The following is a 22,002-nucleotide window of genomic DNA, read 5'->3' as shown; positions in this document are numbered from 1 at the left end:
GCAAAACCTTAACAATTTCATGGAGAAAAAAATTCTTTAAATATGAGCTTAAACATTCATTTTGTCTGAAATAGTGGAAAAACTGCGAATATATGCAAATTACTTAATTTGCATAATCTTTATTGTTCAAGACATTTAGAAAATAACTTGTTGAACCTTACTAAATTGTGTTGCAATGAAAAAAGTCACTTGAATTCAGTTTACATGTCCAAAATGTGAGTATAGCAGTCATTTTAAAGGCAATATATAGCTAATTTGAATATATGCAAATTAAACCAATTTGCACCCCTTATATTTTCCTATACTTTTAATATGTCATTAGTGAGACCTTTCCAAAGGTCATGGTGAAGAAATAATTTCTGTTGCAATTAGTCCTGGGTTAAACCCTAAATTGACTGGACTAATAGGACTCTTGGTTACTGAGTTATGGACAAATATGTATATTTATGGAAAAAAGGTCATCGAAATTAGATATGTGCATATTTAATGAGGTACAGCATATCTTACCATAAGGTATCCCATCTCACCAAATATGAAGGATGTAGTCCTTGTGGTTACTGAGTTATGGACAGGTACGTATATTTGAGGTCAAAGGTCATCAAGGTCATGTGATATTTTGTCAAAAAAATTGTATCGCATAGTTATCCCTATATACCAAAAATCATACTATTAGCTCTGTTGGCTAGCCCAAAATTAGATATGTGCATATTTAATAAGGCATGACCTATGGTACCATAAGGTCTCCCATCATACCAAATATGAAGGGTGTAGTCCTTGTGGTTACTGAGTTATGGACAGATATGTATAATTGAGGTCAAAGGTCATCGAGGTCACGTGACATTTTGTCAAAACAATTGTATCCCATAGTTATCCCTATATACCAAAAATCAGACCTCTAGCTCTGTTGGCTTGCCCAAAATTAGATATGTGCATATTTAATGAGGCATGACCTATGGTACCATAAGGTATCCTATCTTACCAAATATGAAGAGTGTAGTCCTTGTGGTTACTGAGTTATGGACAGATATGTATATTTGAGGTCAAAGGTCATCGAGGTCATGTGACATTTTGTCAAAAAAATTGTATCCCATAGTTATCCCTATATACCAAAAATCAGACCTCTAGCTCTGTTGGCTTGCCCAAAATTAGATATGTGCATATTTAATGAGGTACAGCATATCTTACCATAAGGTATCCCATCTTACCAAATATGAAGGATGTAGTCCTTGTGGTTACTGAGTTATGGACAGGTATGTATATTTGAGGTCAAAGGTCATCGAGGTCATGTGATATTTTGTCAAAAAAATTGTATCTCATAGTTATCCCTATATACCAAAAATCAGACCTCTAGCTCTGTTTGCTTGCCCAAAATTAGATATGTGCATATTTAATGAGGCATGACCTATGGTACCATAAGGTCTCCCATCATACCAAATATGAATGGTGTAGCCCTTGTGGTTACTGAGTTATGGACAGATATGTATATTTGAGGTCAAGGGTCATCGAGGTCACGTAATATTTTGTCAAAAAATTGTATCCCATAGTTATTCCTATATACCAAAAATCAGACCTTTAGCTCTGTTGGCTTGCCCAAAATTAGATATGTGCATATTTTATGAGGTGCAGCATATCTTACCATAAGGTTTCCCATCTTACCAAATATGAAGGGTGTAGTCCTTGTGGTTACTGAGTTATGGACAGATATGTATAATTGAGGTCAAAGGTCATCGAGGTCACGTGACATTTTGTCAAAAAAATTGTATCCCATAGTTATCCCTATATACCAAAAATCAGACCTCTTGCTCTGTTGGCTTGCCCAAAATTAGATATGTGCATATTTAATGAGGCATGACCTATGGTACCATAAGGTCTCCCATCATACCAAATATGAAAGGTGTAGGCCTTGTGGTTACTGAGTTATGGACAGAAATGTGTAATTGAGGTCAAAGGTCATCGAGGTCACATGACATTTTGTCAAAACAATTGTATCCCATAGTTATCCTTATATATCGAAAATCAGACCTCAAGCTTTGTTGGCTTGCCCAAAATTAGATATGTGCATATTTAATGAGGCATGACCTATGGTACCATAAGGTCTCCCATCATACCAAATATGAAGGGTGTAGCCCTTGTGGTTACTGAGTTATGGACAGATATGTATATTTTGGGTCAAGGGTCATCAAGGTCATGTGACATTTTGTGAAAAAAATTGTTTTCAATGGTTATCATTATATACCAAAAATCAGACCTCCAGCTCTATTGGCTTGCCCAGAATTAGATATGTGCATAATCAATGAGGTATAGGATGAGCTGGTCATGTGACATTTTGTTAAAAAACCGTAACACTGATACATGTCCTTGTGTACCAAAAATCAGAACTCTAGCACTAGTTTGAAGGCTGGAATTACATATGTGCATAATCAATGTGGTAGAGAAACATGCCAGGGTCATAGGTCAAGTTCATCCTCAAAATATTGATTTGCAGTTTGATCCCCTGTAGGTCATTGTTCAGTAGTCACTAGCCCCCGGCCCCCCACGACTCTCACATAGGCCAGAATAAGCCATTGGTATAGCTTACCTGCAGAGGTATAGGGGAGGTCAAGGGTTATTGAAAAATCAGAAAAATAATACTTTAAAAATCTTCTTCTCATAAACGGCATGGTGAAAATTCCTGAAATTTGGTATGTAGCATCTAGGTAGTATGGTCGAAAAAGTTTCTTAACAGATTTTCGATTTTTCAATTTTTATGCAAATTAGGTGAAATTAAAATTTGTAATAATTAATAACAGCCAGGTCATGTATCCAATCAAAATATGAAGGGTCAGGTGCACCAGTACTCAGTATGCTTAATATGCCCTGCAAATTTGAAAAGGCTGCGCGCAACGGTTTTGGAGATCTAGCTTTGCAAAGAATTTTCGGAAGAAGAGGAAAAAGAAGAAGAAGAAGAAGTGATCCAGAGTAAATACAATAGGGGACAAGCCCCATAGGGCTTTGTCCCCTAAAGAAGTGATCCAGAGTAAATACAATAGGGGACAAGCCCCATAGGGCTTTGTCCCCTAAATATAGCTGCAAGCAGCAATGCCGGCGCCAAAGCAATCTTAAGTGGGAAAAAGAAGGCAAATGTAATCAGAGAGGGCAAAGGTCATTACCGTTACATGTCTTTTTTCCAACTAAACTTTCTTTCCTTATGTTACATCTGTCAACAAAAAATCTGAACACTAGGTTTATTGGTAGCTCAAAATTAGAAATGTGCACAATTATGAGGTACTGCATGTGGCATCATAAGGTCTAAGATCGTACCAAATATGAAGGGTATAGGACTCTTGGTTACTGAGTTATGGACAAATATGTATATTTATGGAAAAAAGGTCATCGAAATTAGATATGTGCATATTTAATGAGGTACAGCATATCTTACCATAAGGTATCCCATCTCACCAAATATGAAGGATGTAGTCCTTGTGGTTACTGAGTTATGGACAGGTATGTATATTTGAGGTCAAAGGTCATCGAGGTCATGTGACATTTTGTCAAAATAATTGTATCCCATAGTTATCCCTATATACCAAAAATCAGACCTCTAGCTCTGTTGGCTTGCCCAAAATTAGATATGTGCATATTTAATGAGGCATGACCTATGGTACCATAAGGTATCCCATCTTACCAAATATGAAGGATATAGTCCTTGTGGTTACTGAGTTATGGACAGGTATGTATATTTGAGGTCAAAGGTCATTGAGGTCACGTGACATTTTGTCAAAATAATTGTATCCCATAGTTATCCCTATATACCAAAAATCAGACCTCTAGCTCTGTTGGCTTGCCCAAAATTAGATATGTGCAAATCTAATGAGGCATGACCTATGGTACCAAAAGGTATCCCATCTTACCAAATATGAAGGGTGTAGTCCTTGTGGTTACTGAGTTATGGACAGATATGTATATTTGAGGTCAAAGGTCATCGAGGTCATGTGACCTTTTGTCAAAAAACTTTATCTCATAGTTATCCCTATATACCAAAAATCAGACCTTTAGCTCTGTTGGCTTGCCCAAAATTAGATATGTGCATATTTTTGTCAAAAAACTTTATCTCATAGTTATCCCTATATACCAAAAATCAGACCTTTAGCTCTGTTGGCTTGCCCAAAATTAAATATGTGCATATTTAATGAGGCATGACCTATGGTACCATAAGGTCTCCCATCATACCAAATATGAATGGTGTAGTCCTTGTCGTTACTGAGTTATGGACAGATATGTATATTTGAGGTCAAGGGTCATCGAGGTCACGTGACATTTTGTCAAAAAAATTGTATCCCATAGTTATTCCTATATACCAAAAATCAGACCTTTAGCTCTATTGGCTTAACTTAAATTAGATATGTGCATATTTAATGAGGCATGACCTATGGTACCATAAGGTATCCCATCATACCAAATATGAAGGGTGTAGGCCTTGTGGTTACTGAGTTATGGACAGAAATGTGTAATTGAGGTCAAAGGTCATCGAGGTCACGTGACATTTTGTCAAAAAAATTGTATCCCATAGTTATCCTTATATACCGAAAATCAGACCTCTAGCTCTGTTGGCTTGCCCAAAATTAGATATGTGCATATTTAATGAGGCATGACCTATGGTACCATAAGGTCTCCCATCTTACCAAATATGAAAGGTGTAGCCCTTGTGGTTACTGAGTTATGGACAGATATGTATATTTGGGGTCAAGGGTCATCAAGGTCATGTGACATTTTGTGAAAAAAATTGTTTTCAATGGTTATCACTATATTCCAAAAATCAGACCTCCAGCTCTATTGGCTTGCCCAGAATTAGATATGTGCATAATCAATGAGGTATAGGATGAGCTGATCATGTGACATTTTGTTAAAAAACCGTAACACTGATACATGTCCTTGTGTACCAAAAATCAGAACTCTAGCACTACTTTGAAGGCTGGAATTACATATGTGCATAATCAATGTGGTAGAGAAACATGCCAGGGTCATAGGTCAAGTTCATCCTCAAAATATTGATTTGCAGTTTGATCCCCTGTAGGTCATTGTTCAGTAGTCACTAGCCCCCGGCCCCCCACGACTCTCACATAGGCCAGAATAAGCCATTGGTATAACTTAGCTGCAGAGGTATAGGGGAGGTCAAAGGTTATTGAAAAATCAGAAAAATAATACTTTAAAAATCTTCTTCTCATAAACGGCATGGTTAAAATTCCTGAAATTTGGTATGTAGCATCTAGGTAGTATGGTCTAAAAAGTTTCTTAACAGATTTTCGATTTTTCAATTTTTATGCAAATTAGGTGAAATTAAAATTTGTAATAATTAATAACAGCCAGGTCATGTATCCAATCAAAATATGAAGGGTCAGGTGCACCAGTACTCAGTATGCTTAATATGCCCTGCAAATTTGAAAAGGCTGCGCGCAACGGTTTTGTAGATCTAGCTTTGCAAAGAATTGTCGGAAGAAGAGGAAAAAGAAGAAGTGATCCAGAGTAAATACAATAGGGGACAAGCCCCATAGGGCTTTGTCCCCTAAAGAAGAAGAAGAAGAAGTGATCCAGAGTAAATACAATAGGGGACAAGCCCCATAGGGCTTTGTCCCCTAAAGAAGTGATCCAGAGTAAATACAATAGGGGACAAGCCCCATAGGGCTTTGTCCCCTAAAAAGAGGAAGAAGAGGAAGTAGTAGAACTTGAGCAATAACAATAGGGTCCCAGCCGGTCGGCTTGGGCCCCTAATAATAATAATAATTGTTGAGAAGTCAGTTAAGTTTCGGCAGCATCACAGGTCAACTATGGCGTCTAATCAAGGCCAATATTCTAACTCCCAATTTTCAACTATACAACTCGACATTCAACATTCAAACTCCCCATTTTCAACTATACAAAGCTACATTCAACATTCAAACTCCCCATTTTCAACTATACAAAGCGACATTCAACATTCAAACTCCCCACTTTCATATACAAAGTGACATTCAACATTCAAACTCCCCATTTTCAACTAAACAAAGCGACATACAACATTCAAACTTTCCATTTTCAACTATCGAAGTCATAGGTCCCCCTAGACCACTAGCCAGCGAACACAAGCCAAAATTAGCATACATATAGTCAAATACGACTTTAAAAAATCGTCGGTGTCATTTTACATGAAACTACTTATCACTTTGTTAGGGAGTCCCAAACATATGGTGACCTCGCAGTTAATTTTGGACGACACCGGGTTCGTTAGTGACCACGTCAGTGGTAGTTTGTCTAGGCTGCTACTTGACCTTGACCAGCCTGACAGACGGGGAGATGTGTCACGTAGGTGTGAGAGTCTTCTTAGACTTTTGTCACAGTTTAGTGGCATTGGAATGTGTAGTGAGCATATTGTCCAGCTAGTGCAAGCCGCTCAACGTGAAATACATGATGTTGAACATAGTGGTCACGGTGTAATAAAGGGAAAGTGGCTTCACACATCAGCCATCTCGTCTTGTATGTGCTTTGGTGTGTTTAGTGTTAGCTCTGCATTGCACTGGGCTGTGTGTTACCGGCGTTATACGGCCTCCCACTACATATGGTGGGAGGCCGTATAACGCCGGTAACGGGCGTTATACGGCCTCCCACTACATGTGGTGGGAGGCCGTATAACGCCGGTAACACACAGCCCTGCCTAGCCCTGCGTACGATGCTTAACGTGATCTTGGTGTTTATCTGTTCGTGATCTTGGTGTTTATTTAAATTGCTGTGCAGATATGAGTACTCAAATTTTGAAATTATGTCAGTGTGCATCGTTCGCTCTACATAGAATTGGTCGTATTAGAAATGTTTTAGATCGTTCAAACACTGAAAGACTCGTGCATGCTTTTGTAACATCACGTCTCGATTACTGCAACAGCTTGCTGTTCGGTATCGAAGACAAATACCTCTGTAAACTTCAGTTACTTCAAAATTCTGCTGCTCGCCTAGTTACACGCACAAAAATGCATGAACACATCACACCAGTGAGACGTGAGCTTCACTGGTTGCCTATCCATGCTAGAATTAATTTCAAAATTCTTCTTTTTGTGTATAAAATTTTGCATGATCAAGCACCTGCTTATCTTTCTGATCTTATCACAGTTCACGTTCCTAAACGGTTTACACGCTCAGCGTTCACACCAATTTTGGAGCCGGTGAACTGGGAACAGAAACATTTTGGTTACCGTTCTTTTTCTAATGCTGCTCCCACTTTATGGAATGCCTTACCAAAAGAAATTAGATTGTCACCATCTGTTGCCTCTTTTCAAACATCTCTGAAAACATATCTCTTCAGAAAGTACTATAATGATTAAGTCATCGTTTTGATGTTCGTATCATGTTGCATTGTAGAGTTTGTATTTTTAACGGAGTATTTTAATGTAATTGTTGTATTTTAACCAGAGCATTTTTATGGTACTTTTATTATTATTGTATTTTCATCTTGTAGTTTATTGTAAAGCGGTTTGATATTTTATTGATGGAAATCACTTTAGAAAAATAAATTATTATTATTATTATTGATGCTGTGTGTTCCGCTACAGCTAATCGCCACGCTCACCAGGCGATTAGCTGTAGCGGAACACACAGCATCGTACGCAGGGCTAAGCCCTGCCATGCAGAGCTAGTTTAGTGTTTGAGTTGTGTTTTGGCTGTAATAGTGTGGAAATTAACAATCGAGTTTTTAATTTTAAAATAAGCCATGGCGAGCCACGCATGCATGCTCTTGATTAGACGACATGATAGCGACCGAATTAGGCCTAAGTGATGGCGGAGGTCGGCGGTAAATCTTGATAGCATCACAAGTGTTTCCGGTCCATATTTTTGGACCCTCTAGAACATCACATAGGAATAACTCCAAAACTCCGAAACGTCATGTGACGTATTTATGACGCGTTCTGACGTAGTATAGCCCAGAAGGAAAAACGTGGGTAACTACAATGAAGCAAGTTAAGGATGCCTAGGGAGAATGCGAATCCTACATGTTGAGTTCGAGAGTTGAAAATGTGGAGTTCGAAAGTTGAAAATTGGGAATAGCAATCCCAAATGTTGAGTTCGATAGTTGAATGTTTAGTTGTAAGCTTACAGTTAAAAATGGGGAGTTTGAATGTCGAATGTCGAGTTGTATAGTTGAAAATGGGGAGTTTGAATGTTGAATGTCGCTTTGTATAGTTGAAAATGGGGAGTTTGAATGTTGAATGTCGCTTTGTATAGTTGAAAATGGGGAGTTTGAATGTTGAATGTCGCTTTGTATAGTTGAAAATGGGGAGTTTGAATGTTGAATGTCGCTTTGTATAGTTGAAAATTGGGAGTTAGAATATTGGCCTTGATTACGCGCCATAGGTCAACAGTTGAGGGCAGCGTAGTTAATCATGTGACAAAAGTTGATAATGCAGCAACAACTTTAATTCACTTAGAAAGAACTGCTATACATTATAGTTAGTAAACTGTCTTGTTTGGCACAGACAAAAATCTTTGTGCAGTTGACATCTTTGAGAATCGGCAGAGTCAAATATTTCTACTTCCAGGAGTTCCAATCTCATATCCAGTTGTATAGTTTGTTTTCTTGTATTGTGACAAAACCATCTTTATCGTATTTACAATCAAAATAGAGAAAAAACTAGACAAGCAATTAGAAAAGATTTGGACTTATGCAAATGATGTAAATGAGCATGCAAATTTTATGCATGTCATTAGAAAAGAGTCAAAGTTCAGGCGCATAGAAGTTTCACAGAGTTCATGAATATTTACAAGTTTAGTTACTCAGAGCCAACTTATTTCACAATACTATCCACACTGGAAATGTCCCCACAAGTAATATCGTGGAGATTCTGCGACACTCCCTGGGCAAGAAATTGTCCGCACAACTAATATTTGTTTATCATTGGCTAAGTTGTTGGGCAAGTCTTTTGTTTGCTTCGATTGCGGCTCGTCTTGAAGGGCGTCGTCGAATTCCTAGTTTAGTTGATTTAGTTTCATCGGCTTGAACAGTTTGCACGTCACAATCTTCTTGAGTTAAGGTCTCTGGACATTCTATAGGATAAAGTAGATTCACACGTCGATTGATGCATTTCCTGGACGGCAGAATTACCCTTGCAGCTTGACATTCTGCATCTCTACTTTGAATCAGATCATGAACTTTCCCCAAGTTCCATGATCCACGAGGCAAATTGTCCTTGACAATCACAACATCGCCAGTCTTTGGTTGAGAAGGAGCTTGAATTCTTGGTGCACTTATTTTCTTCATAGGTGCAAGACGGGTCTTGGAGAACAGTAGATTGACCTGACATGATTCCCCTTTCAGGTGACGCAAGTAGACAGCTGTCGAATAAGCACGAGTAGAGGTATCACTGAAGCACATCAGTTGATATTTTACTTGTGTAGTCTCTTTGCCAGTCCCTATGAATCTTGGGAAACTGTGAGAAGGAATGAGTTGCAGTTGTTCAGCAATGTACTTCCACCGGCTTAGACTTTCTTTGTCAAGTCTTCCATCCCAGTTCAGTTCTGCTTTCCACAGTGATTGTAGAAAAAGCTTTGCATTCAGTGTTACTGGAGTGAAGAATCCAAGGGGGTTGAAGATTGAGGAAATAGACTGCAGTGCTTCTTGCTTTGTAGACACTACTAACAGCTTCTCTATTTCAGGACCAGGTACAGTCATTGTGTCTTCTTTCACATGCCAGTTCGATCCTAGGACTTTAATCTTGTCACCTCTCGATTGATCATGCTCTGGTATACGGTTCAATAGTAACTCTGAGTTGGATGTCCACTCACGCAAATTCATGGAAGCATTTGAGAAGATCTTCTTTGCTTCAGTGTAGAAGTTGTAAGCGGATTGTGGAGCATCAGTTCCGGTAATTACATTATCCACATAGATATTGTCTCTTATCTTCTGTGCGGCCTCACTTCCATCTTTCTTTAAGTGATGGTCCAATGTGGCGGCCAGAAGAAAAGGACTTGAAATCACACCAAACGGGATGCGGCAGAATCTGTAGATTTGAAGGTTACCATCTACCCGTGGAATTTTACAGTCCTTTAACCAGAAAAATCTAGTAATATCTTTATCAGGGGCTTGAAGTCCGACTTGTAGAAAGGCTTTCTCAATGTCCGCTACCATGGCAACTTTGTTCAGTCTGAAATGTAGTAATAGTCCACATAAATCTTTCAGCATGACAGGTCCTCGGTAGAGACATTCATTGAGATTCTTAGAGTCCTTCGTTACTTTGGCAGAGGCATCATACACTATTCTTACTTTTGTGCTTGTCTTCATGGGATTAATCACAGCATGATGTGGTATATAGTGTCTTTTGTGTCCTACTTCAGATGTGTCTGTCAATTGCTCTATTATCTCTCTCCTTCTCTGTTCTTCAATAATGGCATTGTATTTTTCTAGAAGATCTGGGTTCTTGGACAGTTTCTGGACCAATGTCTTTAAACGGCAATAGGCAAGTTCACGATTTTCAGGCAAGTCAGGCTGTTCCTCTTTCCAAGGCATCTTGACATGGTATCTTCCATTTTCAAATTTCACAGTTTCATTGAAGTGTTCGAGTGCTCTGTCATCATCAGATTCTTCATAAGAGTCTCTTATCCCGATTGCTTCCATACTCCAGAAGTCTGCAAGATTTGGCGTTACGTTAAGTCAAGAATCAGGACTGGTATACATAGGAGTCGTACTACCAAGTTGACTACCAAGTGTGAGTATTAACATACTCGGCTCATTTGCTGGTTCAGGATTACCTGGTGTTCTTCCAGTAAGTATCCATCCAAGTTTGGAACCAAGTAAATAGAGGCCAGGCTGGACTTCAACTCTCTGTGGCAGGATCAGATCCAAATAGTAGTCGTTACCAATAAGTAGTTCAATAGTTGAAGTTTCAGTTTCCTGAGGTAGTGAATCAGCCAAAGGGATATCTTTCCACAAAATGTCCCAGTTCTGAAATGTCTCAGTGTTAATTGGCATTCGCTGTAAAGTTCCGGTGATTTGTGGCACGATGTTTACAGTGACAGTCATAACAGAACCATCTCGAAGACAAATGTCCAATGTAGTCACTGGAGATTTGATCACTTTTGTGTTTTGAGTTCAAAATGTGACAATAGACATCTCTTCGACAGTTCCAGTTTTCAGTCTTAGTGTTCTTGCAAGATCATCTGTGATGTATGATCTGTGACTTCCGGAATCAAACAGGATACGAACAGACTGTTTCAATGAAGAGTCTGGATTTTCGATCATAGTAGTGGCAGTTTGCATGAGAACAATTTCTCCGGAAGCCATTAGAGCCTTTTCTGTATTGGGTTCAGCATCTTTAGGAAGTCCTTGAGTGAGGAGAGTGTTCTCTTTCCTTGTAGATGGGAACCTTTTAGGACAAAGACTGCTATGGTGATTCTTTCTTTGACGACAGAAAAAGCATGGCTCATTGACAACACAGTCTTTCAATCGATGTCCTTTCTTTAGGCAGATATAACACTGACCTTTGACCTTCTCTTTTCTTGCTTCAACAGTTGAATACTTCGTCCATTCATCACTCCAGTGGTGTTGTTCACAGAAATGACAACGTTTCTTAGGATTTAGCTTTTCACTGGCTTGATGAGTTGGTCCCCTCTCGCCAATAACCAAGGCTTGAGCAGATGATACCGATGATTCTGCGTACAACTTGGATGCTGAAGGTGACTTCTTAGGGGTTGCTTTGTCCTTTGTGGAAGGAAAGTTGTGTGATGTCTGTCTATCAGTTGCTTCGGCAGCCATGACATACCGTTCAAGGAGTTCTCTGAGTTTACATACTGTCCATTTCTCTCTAGACCCATTTTGCAGCTCGAGCTGGAACAGTACCTCTTTGGGAAGTTTAGACGTGATGATAGAAACAAAAATGTCCTGATTAACATCGTGTCCAATGACCTCTAAACTTCTTAAGTGTTTTTCAATACCATCGTATAGTGTTCGTAGACTGCCTGCTTGATTTGCAGATACTGGCAGGCTGATCAATTTCGAGTAGTGTGCATTAATTACAGTTTGATTATCTCCAAACCTCTCACAAAGTAATCTCACGGCCACATCATAGTTCTAATTTGAAGGGGTCATACCTGATAAAGCGTTCAGTGCATCACCATGAAGTTTACTCCTCAGGTAGTTGAACTTCTCTATTCGTGACAGATGAGAGTTCTGATGTATAGTACACTCAAAAGAGTCCCAGAATTCTTTCCATGCAAGCACATCACCACCAAACGATACCAAATCAAGTTTAGGCAGTTTCACTGAGACTAGAGATGGAACAGCAGATTCAGATTGCAATACTGTTCGTATCCTGTTTGATTCCGGAAGTCACAGATCATACATCACAGATGATGGTACCTGTGACCGATCCAAATGTATTTTGCATACTTGAAAGAGATCACTCTGAGGAAGACATGTATAAAATATTAGCCTAATCAGTGTTTTGGTTCTGGAGAAGAAGATGTTTGAAGATTAAATTGCGATTTTTGCAAAATCCAATATGGCGGCCAAATCACGTGACCGATCAAAATGCTTTTCGCAAACTTGAAAGATATCCCTCTAAGGATGACATGAGTAAAATTTCAGCTCAAATGGTGTTTTGGTTCTTGAGAAAAAGATTTTTAAAGATTAAAAGGGTATTTTTCCAAAATCCAATATGGCGGCCAAAGTCACGTGACCGCACGCGATTTTATTTACAAAATCTTAAGACCTTATGTCATGCTTGCTATATAAAAAAATTCAAATTGACCAGGCCCCTAGATCATCAAAAGAAGCCGTTTTTAGGTTTTTGGAAAATCCAATATGGCCGCCAGGTCACGTGACCAACCAAAATTTGTATACCCAGGTGCACGAAATCTCATAGGTACCTATTAGTCCTGCAAGTTTTAGAAGTTTGCGGTAAGCGTTGCTTGAGTTCTAGGTCGACAAAAAAAGAGCGGAAGAAAGAGAAGAAGAAGACTAGAGTCTTGGAAGAATTAGTATGATTATTAAGTAAATTGACGGAATTGTTCATCAGTACAATTTTACATAGATGGTTGGGTGATTGCAAAACCCAAACACTAGACTGGCCAGTGAGTACCACCTTCGCCTGAGAAATGCCCAGCGACTACGAGGGAAGTCTACTGGGAATATTAATATTTTGATACGTTTTTTATGCTCCGGCATTAAAGCGGTTTTAGGCGCTGACTATTTTGTTAACTAGGTATGTCTTTCGTAAGTTACCACTCTCAATAAGATAGAAAAGTTATTCATATAATCTACACCCGACAAGTTGTGGCCTTATTCATTTTTAATCGTTTCGAGTTCAAGACACTGCGTCTTGAAGAATACTTACCCGATCTGCAAGAGTTACTGTTTTTATACTTCTCTGACACGCAGATTAAAACAACATCGGCGAGCTCAACTGCATCTGCCATTGCTTCTAGGATGTTGCCACCTGAAAAAGAGATGTAATTATAATACCTCGTGTAGTAGAAGGGCAAAGTCGTGATACATATGATCATTTGTCTATCTACGCCCATCTATCTTCGCCCGTGTCTTTGACTGAGCAAACGTTTACATGCCCATCGGTTATCCTTTGTATATATAGAAACATACGTATGTATTTCCATATGTATTCGTACATTAAATACGTTTACGTGAGACCTTTAACACATGGTTTTACTTTCGTTTTCTTTCTCATCTGGTATTTTTGCTCGTTTTCGTGTTCAATAAGTACAGACCATTAATGGTACTTTTAAAGTTTGCGGGAAAACTCAAATAGAATGGGAGCATTTTTTGTTGCCACCTCGAGGACGCTCTCCCATTTTCTCAATATCCATCCACACATTATATCCTGCCGTTTGGAGTTTGGTTTTCACTTTTATCATCCGCTCCTGAACATGCCAATTGTAACTGATCATCACGTGACCAACTTTAAGCTCCCACAGTGCACCCGCACAGGCCCTCTTCAGTCCGACATCTTTTTCGCCGTTTAGTGTTTCCAAAGGCTGCAAAATAATCGAACACTTAGAGGTTATTACCAAATATCGCCTGTTCCTTTTGTAGTATCAGCGTTCGTGTCATTTGTGCTGCGTCAGACACTCGACTTCGTCTCGTGTCTGACGCAGCACAAATGACTCTCATGCTGATACGACACAGGAACAGGTGATATTGGGTAATAACCGATTTATCATATACCCATGCCCATAATTTTACTAATAGTACGAAAAACCTTAAATTTTGAGGCTTTACTTTACTACGCCTCGCGCATAAATATCGGAATATTTATATGAACAGGCTTCATTCATAAAGTATACGACAAAGTCAACATCGCGCGCGTCATCGCTGCAAGTCCTCGATATCTCAATGGAGCCTTAGAAGAAAGACACTGGGATTCAAAAATCGTCATACAGGAGGAACCTTTTTAGGGGCAATATGCTATTACAATTGTCCTCAGCTTTAAATCTAATCTGATTTCGATCGCGCTCGATCGTCGTACGGCACGTGTTCGCGCGGAGAGGGCCGCCATTTTGTTTGTTTACCCTGAGAGTTGCCATGTCAACAGTCGTCGCGACATCGCTGTCACGTCATCCGCTCACTACCTGTTTGGGGTAGACTGTGCACAGTGCCGGCGCCATGCGAAAGGCAGAATGTTTGCTAGAGCTTGGCCAAAAAAAATCGAGAACTTTAACAGGAAAACCATGGGAAACCGTTACAAGACTCAACATGTTATTTAAGCAATAACCCACGCGGCAGGAGGGTATACACGAGATTTTGGTACAATGCGCGACATATATCGGCGAGTGCTATCAGAGCGAATTGTACCAAAATCGAGTGTATACCCGACTGCGAAGGGGGTTATTGCTATTATATTATATCAACTTGTGTGTCTTTGTTGTCTTGTTTGAGTATTGTCGTCACTTTAAGCCCCAAATGCAGAAAATGGACGTGTGAGAGATCGATCGTCGGAAATTCTGCGCCCGAGACTGAGCATTTTTATGTTGGGATTAAGTACACGCACACAGTATCGTACGATAAATACGCATACGTTCATCAACATTGCATTTTATTCGCATGCAACGCGAAGACTATCATTAAAATACCTGCTGCAGACACAGAAAACAGGTCAAGAGTTCAAATCAAAAGAAAAAGTAACAATTTTTTCGTAAATTTACATATGAACAATAGTCCTGGTTTTTTTGGCATACTAAAAATAGATTTGTCTCATTCTGTACCGCTTACACGTATACGGTATACGTCGACCGTCGCGATTTTCAGAGGTGGTACAGTGAAGTTACAGGATGTGTTTTTGATGGATAATTCGGACGTACCAGAAAACATGCAGTTTTGAAATAATCCAGACGTACGATGACTGCAATTGTGATGAACAGTTGTACAGTGTGTGTTGCCCGATGCAGCGAGAGCTGGACGCTGATATTGTTCGCAGCATTTGATGTCAAATTTTGTCGCAGTCGCCAGGAGTCGTCCCATTGTTATTTTGAACCTCTTGGTCTACATCGTTAGGACACCCTGGTCTGTTGCAGCCCAAACTTTGGTAAAGAATATCATGACATACCGTTACTGTGAGGAAGTGTCAATTTATTAGTAGCTTCATTTTAAAGAGCGGTAGGATATATCACGTCTCGATTCCCGCAATATCAAGAAAAGTGCACGGTGCGCTGTCGCCTCAATGCAATAATTCGTCTACATCACACTCAAATGTGCTGCTTCAGAGAGGTATTTTATCATCGATCCCAACTTATTTTCACCAAGAGGTGAGTTACAGACCCACACTTTATCTGTGTATCAAAATTCGGTATTCTTTCTTTGAAACAAAGCGGACTGTTTCGGTTTTTCGCGAAGGTCTATGGTTTAGATGGGTACGTTCAAATGCAGCGAGTGGGAAATTTTCGAAAATGCTGGTTTAGGGGCCCGTTTTACCACTGCTATCAGTGCTAAAACAGTATTCTAGCATCGGTGGAATGAGCTCTCGTCCAATCAGAATGGCGCATGGTAGCATGATATAATATAATTCCGTATTTGGAAACCAGAAATACCCGTGTTCCTCGAAGCCTTCAGTTTTTTACGTCGGCGACATCGCTTCGCAGGCGGGGAGCGGCAGCCATTTTATTTGTTTTCGTTGTTTACCAACAAACTGCTAATGTAGTTCGGGAAAACTCCAAAATCGATGACGTTTATCATGCATTCCTCGACGTTTACCGTGAAATATCACGACTGATATTTTACAGTTAACGTCAATAGGATGAAGCAAAATGGGCATTGGTATATGATAAAGGCAATTACTTTCTCAGTAACATCTATCAATGTAGAAGAAGGTCCTATTGATTGAACGGCAGGTAACTCTGCGGTAAGATCAAGCTCACGAAGCGTGACTTATGTAAGTTCTTGTAGATGAGCAAAAGTTTTACAAACGTAAACCACAGTGACACCACTCGCTTCAATGGTAGTTACGTTTCTTCGGAACCACGATTCGTTTGACATAACGAACCTTTCATGCAGCCCTTTTCCTTCCTTATTTTGTCTTTGTTGTCTTTGTGGAAAGTCAGAGTCCAGAGAGCGGTTGCCGAGAGTCGTTGTTCTTCCAGACTGTTGCCGTCTTGTAACAGCTTCACCAGAGAGGGCAGAACACCGACTTCGACGATTGTCACCTACGACATCGTAATGCATATCATGTACATAGAAAAACAGTTGGTTAAGTTCGAGTACACCTCGGGGGCAGATATTTGGACTTTAAAGATTTTACTATAAATGTACTTCGAATACATGTGCTGCGTGGACTCAAAATAAAGCTTGCCGAGTTAATGACGTTTTCAAAGTATTCTTTTTATGAAATCAAAAAATTTAGTTTTCTGAATAGAGTTATATTAGCGGCAAGTTTGACTTTCAAATATTCGTAGATCGATTTGATATGTTTCCCTTGTAACAATATTCCGTGTCCGTGACCCCTGACCTTTATTCCTGATTATGAAGGAATATATTCTTAGTGTCCTCGAGGAAAGTTCAAGCTTCCAGGTTCTTGGAGCGTGAAACCTTAATGTTGCCAGCCTGGCCACAAACTTAAAGAAAGTTAGGAACGCGGTTTCAAGGCACTGGATGACGATAGTCCGTGTTTAAGTTTTGGATGAAGCTAACTTTTGCGACAGAATGATTTCGTCAATCCAATATGTATTTACATACGACTGCGCAAAGAACTGTTTATGTTTGAGTCTTGTGTCTGTGATTGAAAATTTACACAAGAAAGTCCATTGCCATCGCCCTAAAATTTGGCGAAGTGAACATGTGGTGACTCAATTACATAAGGAATAAAATATCAAAAAAATACATGAAAATGAAATTTGTTTCTGTTCAGATGACGCCATACAGTGAAATTTGTTTCTATCAAAGTATTGCGGTACTTGTCACAATGAATGGTATTGTTTGTGTGAGATTAGTAGTAGGTAATTTATTTATTTATTTATTTATTTGTTTATTTATCTATTTGTTTATCTATTTATTTACTAATCGTGTTCGTTTGTTGGTTTGTTTAGATGTGTTTATCTCTCTCTATTCTGTACGACTTTGCTATGTGCAAATTTGCCGATAGCATTCTAAGGGTCAACCTGAATAATTAGATGCTAGACTGAGTTTCACAATTTATAGACTTTTCGCTTTCATTACCATTCCTCACCTTACCTTATTATCATCGTTCAAGGCCAGCTTCGTCATCCCGTCTACCAACTCAGTCACATGAAAGAGGTTTTCCTTTTCACGGTGGTCCTCAGCATCAATGGCGGAGGCCAGTAAAGCGACTAAGAATTCAATATTCTCGTTTCCCGCGTTAATTTTGTCGTCTCTTCGTCGTCGATGATGTAGGACAACGTCAACAAGGCCAGTGCCCTGTAAACGGGGTTGTCCAGCTTTAAGTAAAACTGAAACAAGGAAACTGTCCCTGCGTCTCGGAAGTAGCCACGGTTGTCGTTGCAGAGGCGTATGGCGTTGTGCAGGATGCAAAGCAGATAGTCGTCCTTGATTTTATCTCGTTCTGACTGCGAGATCCCTTCATCAGTTTGAGTTCCTCGATAAGGATCTTCACCAGTCCCGCCTTACCGACAGTCTGACACAGTCAGACGAGTCGCACGTGTTCACCAGAATCACGGTCGCTCTCTCCACTGCATATAAGTATCCCTGGTCCTCGTGCATCAGCGAATGCCATTGCTTGTGCATTTTAATGTACAACGTCGGATAATCGCACCTGACCAGGTAGTTTGCAAACTGCTCATGCTTCTCAGCGCTTTCCGAGACAGCATACAGCCGGCTAAGTTGCCTAAGTTGGTTCACTATCTCCGGTTTGCACTCGTCAGACTCGTCGGCCGCCAAGTTTGCCTCACTCGATAGAAATTCCAGAATGTTGTCAATACTGGTGAGGTCCTTTTCAATCAAACTACAATCAGGTAGATTTTCGTCGACCTCCTCTTTCATGTATCTGCTCACTACATCTGCGGCCTTGTCCACTTCCAGCGGCTCGTATTTAAACCCAGCGACGTCAGTTCGATCTTGAGAGCAAGCCATTGCACTATATACGCCAGTCGATGGTCTATCCAAGTGATGCAACATCTTTAGACAAACGAAATACACTTGTGTGATTTGCTAATTTGCCAGAGTACATTGCTTGCACTAGATTGTGTACCCTTTTTTGATTGATCATAGCATAGTATAATACGAACGAATCCTCGTAGTGACTATAAGTATTGTTCCTCCTTTTTCTTTACTATTGTAATTGTATTGGAAAAAATTATTCATAGTTTCCTCAGAGACTCATGTATAGTGAATCAACATTCCGGTGAAATTCCAAAATCAAATTTCTTCACACATATCCATTTGTAACAACCCTAGTCTAATCAAGTACATTAATATCAATAATCAAGCGTACATAAATACACAGATTTACTTGTTTTTGTATAATGATTGGGAAAAAATATTAATCGTTTCCTCATAGACTACCATGTACAGTAAATCTACATTTTAAATGAATTTTATTGAATTGTTGCATTGTTCGAATATCAGTTTTGAGTCAAGCCTCACTCCTACAGGCTACTATTATTTCTTGTACACTTATAAATTCGCCACACCATTTTCCTATTGAAAAACAACTTTTAGTTGTCATAGTGACCGACAACAGAGTTGTCAATATTGGGCGGCTGAGTTGTGTGAGTACAAACCGTATGAATAGAGAACTGGTGTGTTTTTATGTGTTGTGAGTGTAGCCAGTTTAAAGACATTAAGGCTTACTAATACATAGCTACCATATTTTTCCAGAGTTATTCCAGCTAACTGTAACGTCACGGGAACAATTTCTTTAGTGGATTAGGCTGCGTTCATAAAATAACGGTTGGGATGGGGGTGGAGGAATCGTGATTGAAATTTCATTTTTTTTCAGATCCCTCCCTCAATACCCTCAAAAATATTCAAGTGGCCCCCAAATTATCATTGACATATACCTGCATATTTATAAGGAATGCACCGCATCAACTGCTACCACATACCATGTCATGTACGTGAAATTCAACACTGCTTTTCTCCCTTGGCATGATAGGGGAGTTACAAGACCGTAGGCGCACAACAGGGGGATTTATGATGTCGCAGCCATTTGCATACACCGGTAGGGAGTTTTTGAATTCTCACAACATCGTTTTGACCGTATGATTAATTTGAATAATCATGATGGACAATTTTGGTGACATATGCAAAGAGGGGCCAAATGGTCGTACAGGGAACACACTTTGAAACATATACGTTCTCCGAAAAAAAGGAACATTTTTTGAGTTTATTTTCGATTCAAGTTTAGTCGCTATATATTCACAGACATCATATGCAATATTCAATGGCAATGGATGCCTGAAACATGGCAAAATAATTGCATTCTGGAATCAAAGACGGCACGTCCGATCAGTAGCGTGGTTTTTTTTACATTTGTATACATAATAAATACTTATGGAAAGCCGGAACTTTTTTATGAAACAGTTATAAATTGTCTAAAGTGCCAGTCAAAGTAAATGTACAGCATTTGGGGGTAACGGAAACAATGCATGAAATAAACAGCTGCTTTGGCTAAACTGTAGTTTTCAAATTAGTGCCCGTGTGAAGTGCGTGTTAAAAATCAGTTTATCAATAATTTGTTCTCTTTTCAATTTTCATTAATTAATGTAACTTTCTGCAAAAGGAATGCAGTTACATTTTCTCATCAGAGTTTTTTTCTGTGCGCCCATAGAATACAAGGTAGAGGAATGTAGCGGACGGGTAGCCGACAGTTTTTACACCCGGAATTTGTTTAAAAACAGTAGCCAATAGGACACAGGTTAGCGGAGGGAGGTGGACCAGTACCGGACAGGTGACCAGCATTATTTTCACTAAAAGATTGTTTAGAACAGTCAAAGAGCGAAGGAGTCGAAAAGCTTGCGAGGATGCTTACTTGCGCGAATATAATTTCCCGCCCGGGCCCAACCCGTCTTTCGCTGCTGGTAGCTGTCGTACAGTTTCAAGCCGGTTTTACGCGTAACAATATTCAAAGCCTAATCACATAGCAAAAATATTCCGTCAGGTATGAACTCATAAATATTCATGAATACAATAAAGTGTAAAGTAGTGCCGAGGGAACACAAGGTGTCATTCCTCACACAGTCAGCTGAGGGCGCCGACAACATGGAGCTTAGGATGGTTTCAGCTTCCAACCCTAATACCAGCAATGCAACCTTGGCGACTGCCTAGGCACTTCAGGGCATAGAGAGATCCAGTGAGATCCAATTGAAAGTGTATTGACTGTAACCACGGCTACGCGGGACGAATTTCTCCCTGTGAGGGATGGAATGTACTGAGGAAGGTGGTTCATGCGATGCCCATCGTTGCAGTTTTCTGACAGGAAACTTGTAAACATTTGAGGTGTGCTATTTTGAGACTTTCCTTCTGTGTATGTGCTTATAGATGCGGCTGCAACTGTCGGAGTTACAGAAAAAAGTTTGACGAGCTGAGCTGGAGAAGTCTGCTAGTTCATTGTCTGTAGGAGATGCTCTCCGAAAAGCCATACTCCACCTTGGAATGCGCCCGACCGCAATTTTTGAATGAGTTAGGTGTTTTTGTTGCAATCGATTTAGAACCGTGCCCGCTCAATTTGAAACCAACGTTTTTACCTCATCCTCTAACTCTCGGCAATAAAGAGGAAGAGGAAATTGCCTCCAAAGTTTCCAAGTTTCTGCAATGTACACAAAAATACTCTGTTTACTCCTTGTCGCAGCCGTTTTTGACCCGACAGAAGTACATCATCAAACCTTCAGTGGCCTAGTTGAAGTGCTTTATCTGTGGCGTTATTGGGCATATAGACTGTAAAGTCCTTTGGTGGAGGTACGGAGCGCCTCCATACGACTGTGCTTTAGTGCATATGGCGGAAGTGTGTAAAGCAAAAAGTAGAATGTTGACAAAATCAGTTCGCAACTGTTGTGTAATTTCTCGAGAGAATTTTCTCCAAGTTTTCAGAAAGTTATTAAAGCGTAAATTAAGTGCACCATATGTTGTTATTTCTTGGTGGTGAAATTGACATAAAACCAAAAAATCTGGGTAAATCGATCTATGTGACAAAAACAAATCTTCGACAGATTAGTACTGCTTACTGTAAACACAACTAGCACTAGTCACGCTCAAAATATGCCCCCAAAACCAAAACTCATAGCGTCCTGAACTCCGCTTGATGCTAGATCAATTTTATTATGACACCACTCACTATAGAGTCAGTCAACAGTGACTAACTCTCTCAATAACGAATCTGGCTTCTCCTCTTCGCGAGACGGTGACTATCACACAACCAACCTGAGGGGATACGTAACAACAGAGCGACTGATGAAGGGACCTCACTTTTGGTTCCGACACACCGTTAAGACGAATCATTAATCATAAAACCGATTTACCAGGGACCCAGATCACATGACCAGGGTCAAAGCGTTATCGATTTACTGGTGCCTCGCCATGTTTTCCATTAT

General features: G+C 39.7%; 2 protein-coding genes across 2 annotated transcripts; both read right to left on the bottom strand.

Moving 5' to 3' along the window:
- Window positions 1–8,893: 8,893 nt before the first annotated feature.
- On the bottom strand, window positions 8,894–10,612 carry LOC139130627 (uncharacterized). The gene has a single exon (XM_070696376.1). It carries the CDS (start codon window positions 10,610–10,612, stop codon window positions 8,894–8,896), a length of 1,719 nt encoding a protein of 572 aa, XP_070552477.1.
- A 474-nt stretch (window positions 10,613–11,086) lies between these two features.
- Window positions 11,087–13,410, bottom strand: LOC139130626 (uncharacterized). The gene is made up of 3 exons (XM_070696375.1): window positions 13,329–13,410; window positions 12,085–12,261; window positions 11,087–11,835 (listed from the first exon to the last, which is right to left on the bottom strand). The coding sequence occupies exons 1-3, from the start codon at window positions 13,408–13,410 to the stop codon at window positions 11,087–11,089; spliced, it is 1,008 nt and encodes a 335-aa protein (XP_070552476.1).
- Between the last annotated feature and the right edge of the window lie 8,592 nt (window positions 13,411–22,002).

The sequence above is a fragment of the Ptychodera flava genome, chromosome 4 (assembly GCF_041260155.1).
Source record: "Ptychodera flava strain L36383 chromosome 4, AS_Pfla_20210202, whole genome shotgun sequence".
NCBI lineage: Eukaryota > Metazoa > Hemichordata > Enteropneusta > Ptychoderidae > Ptychodera > Ptychodera flava.
The sequence above is the reverse complement of the archived record's forward strand: the minus strand, read 5'-3'. Positions and strand labels throughout refer to the sequence as shown.

Coding starts and splice junctions, on each gene's coding strand:
- LOC139130626 (XM_070696375.1), bottom strand. CDS start 13,410: ATGGCAGATGCAGTTGAGCTCGCCGATGTTGTTTTAATCTGCGTGTCA. Junction 12,262..13,328: donor CAGTAACTCTTGCAGATCGG/GTAAGTATTCTT, acceptor TTCCATCTCTAG/TCTCAGTGAAACTGCCTAAA. Junction 11,836..12,084: donor TGCACTGAACGCTTTATCAG/GTATGACCCCTT, acceptor AACTTCCCAAAG/AGGTACTGTTCCAGCTCGAG.
- LOC139130627 (XM_070696376.1), bottom strand. CDS start 10,612: ATGGAAGCAATCGGGATAAGAGACTCTTATGAAGAATCTGATGATGAC.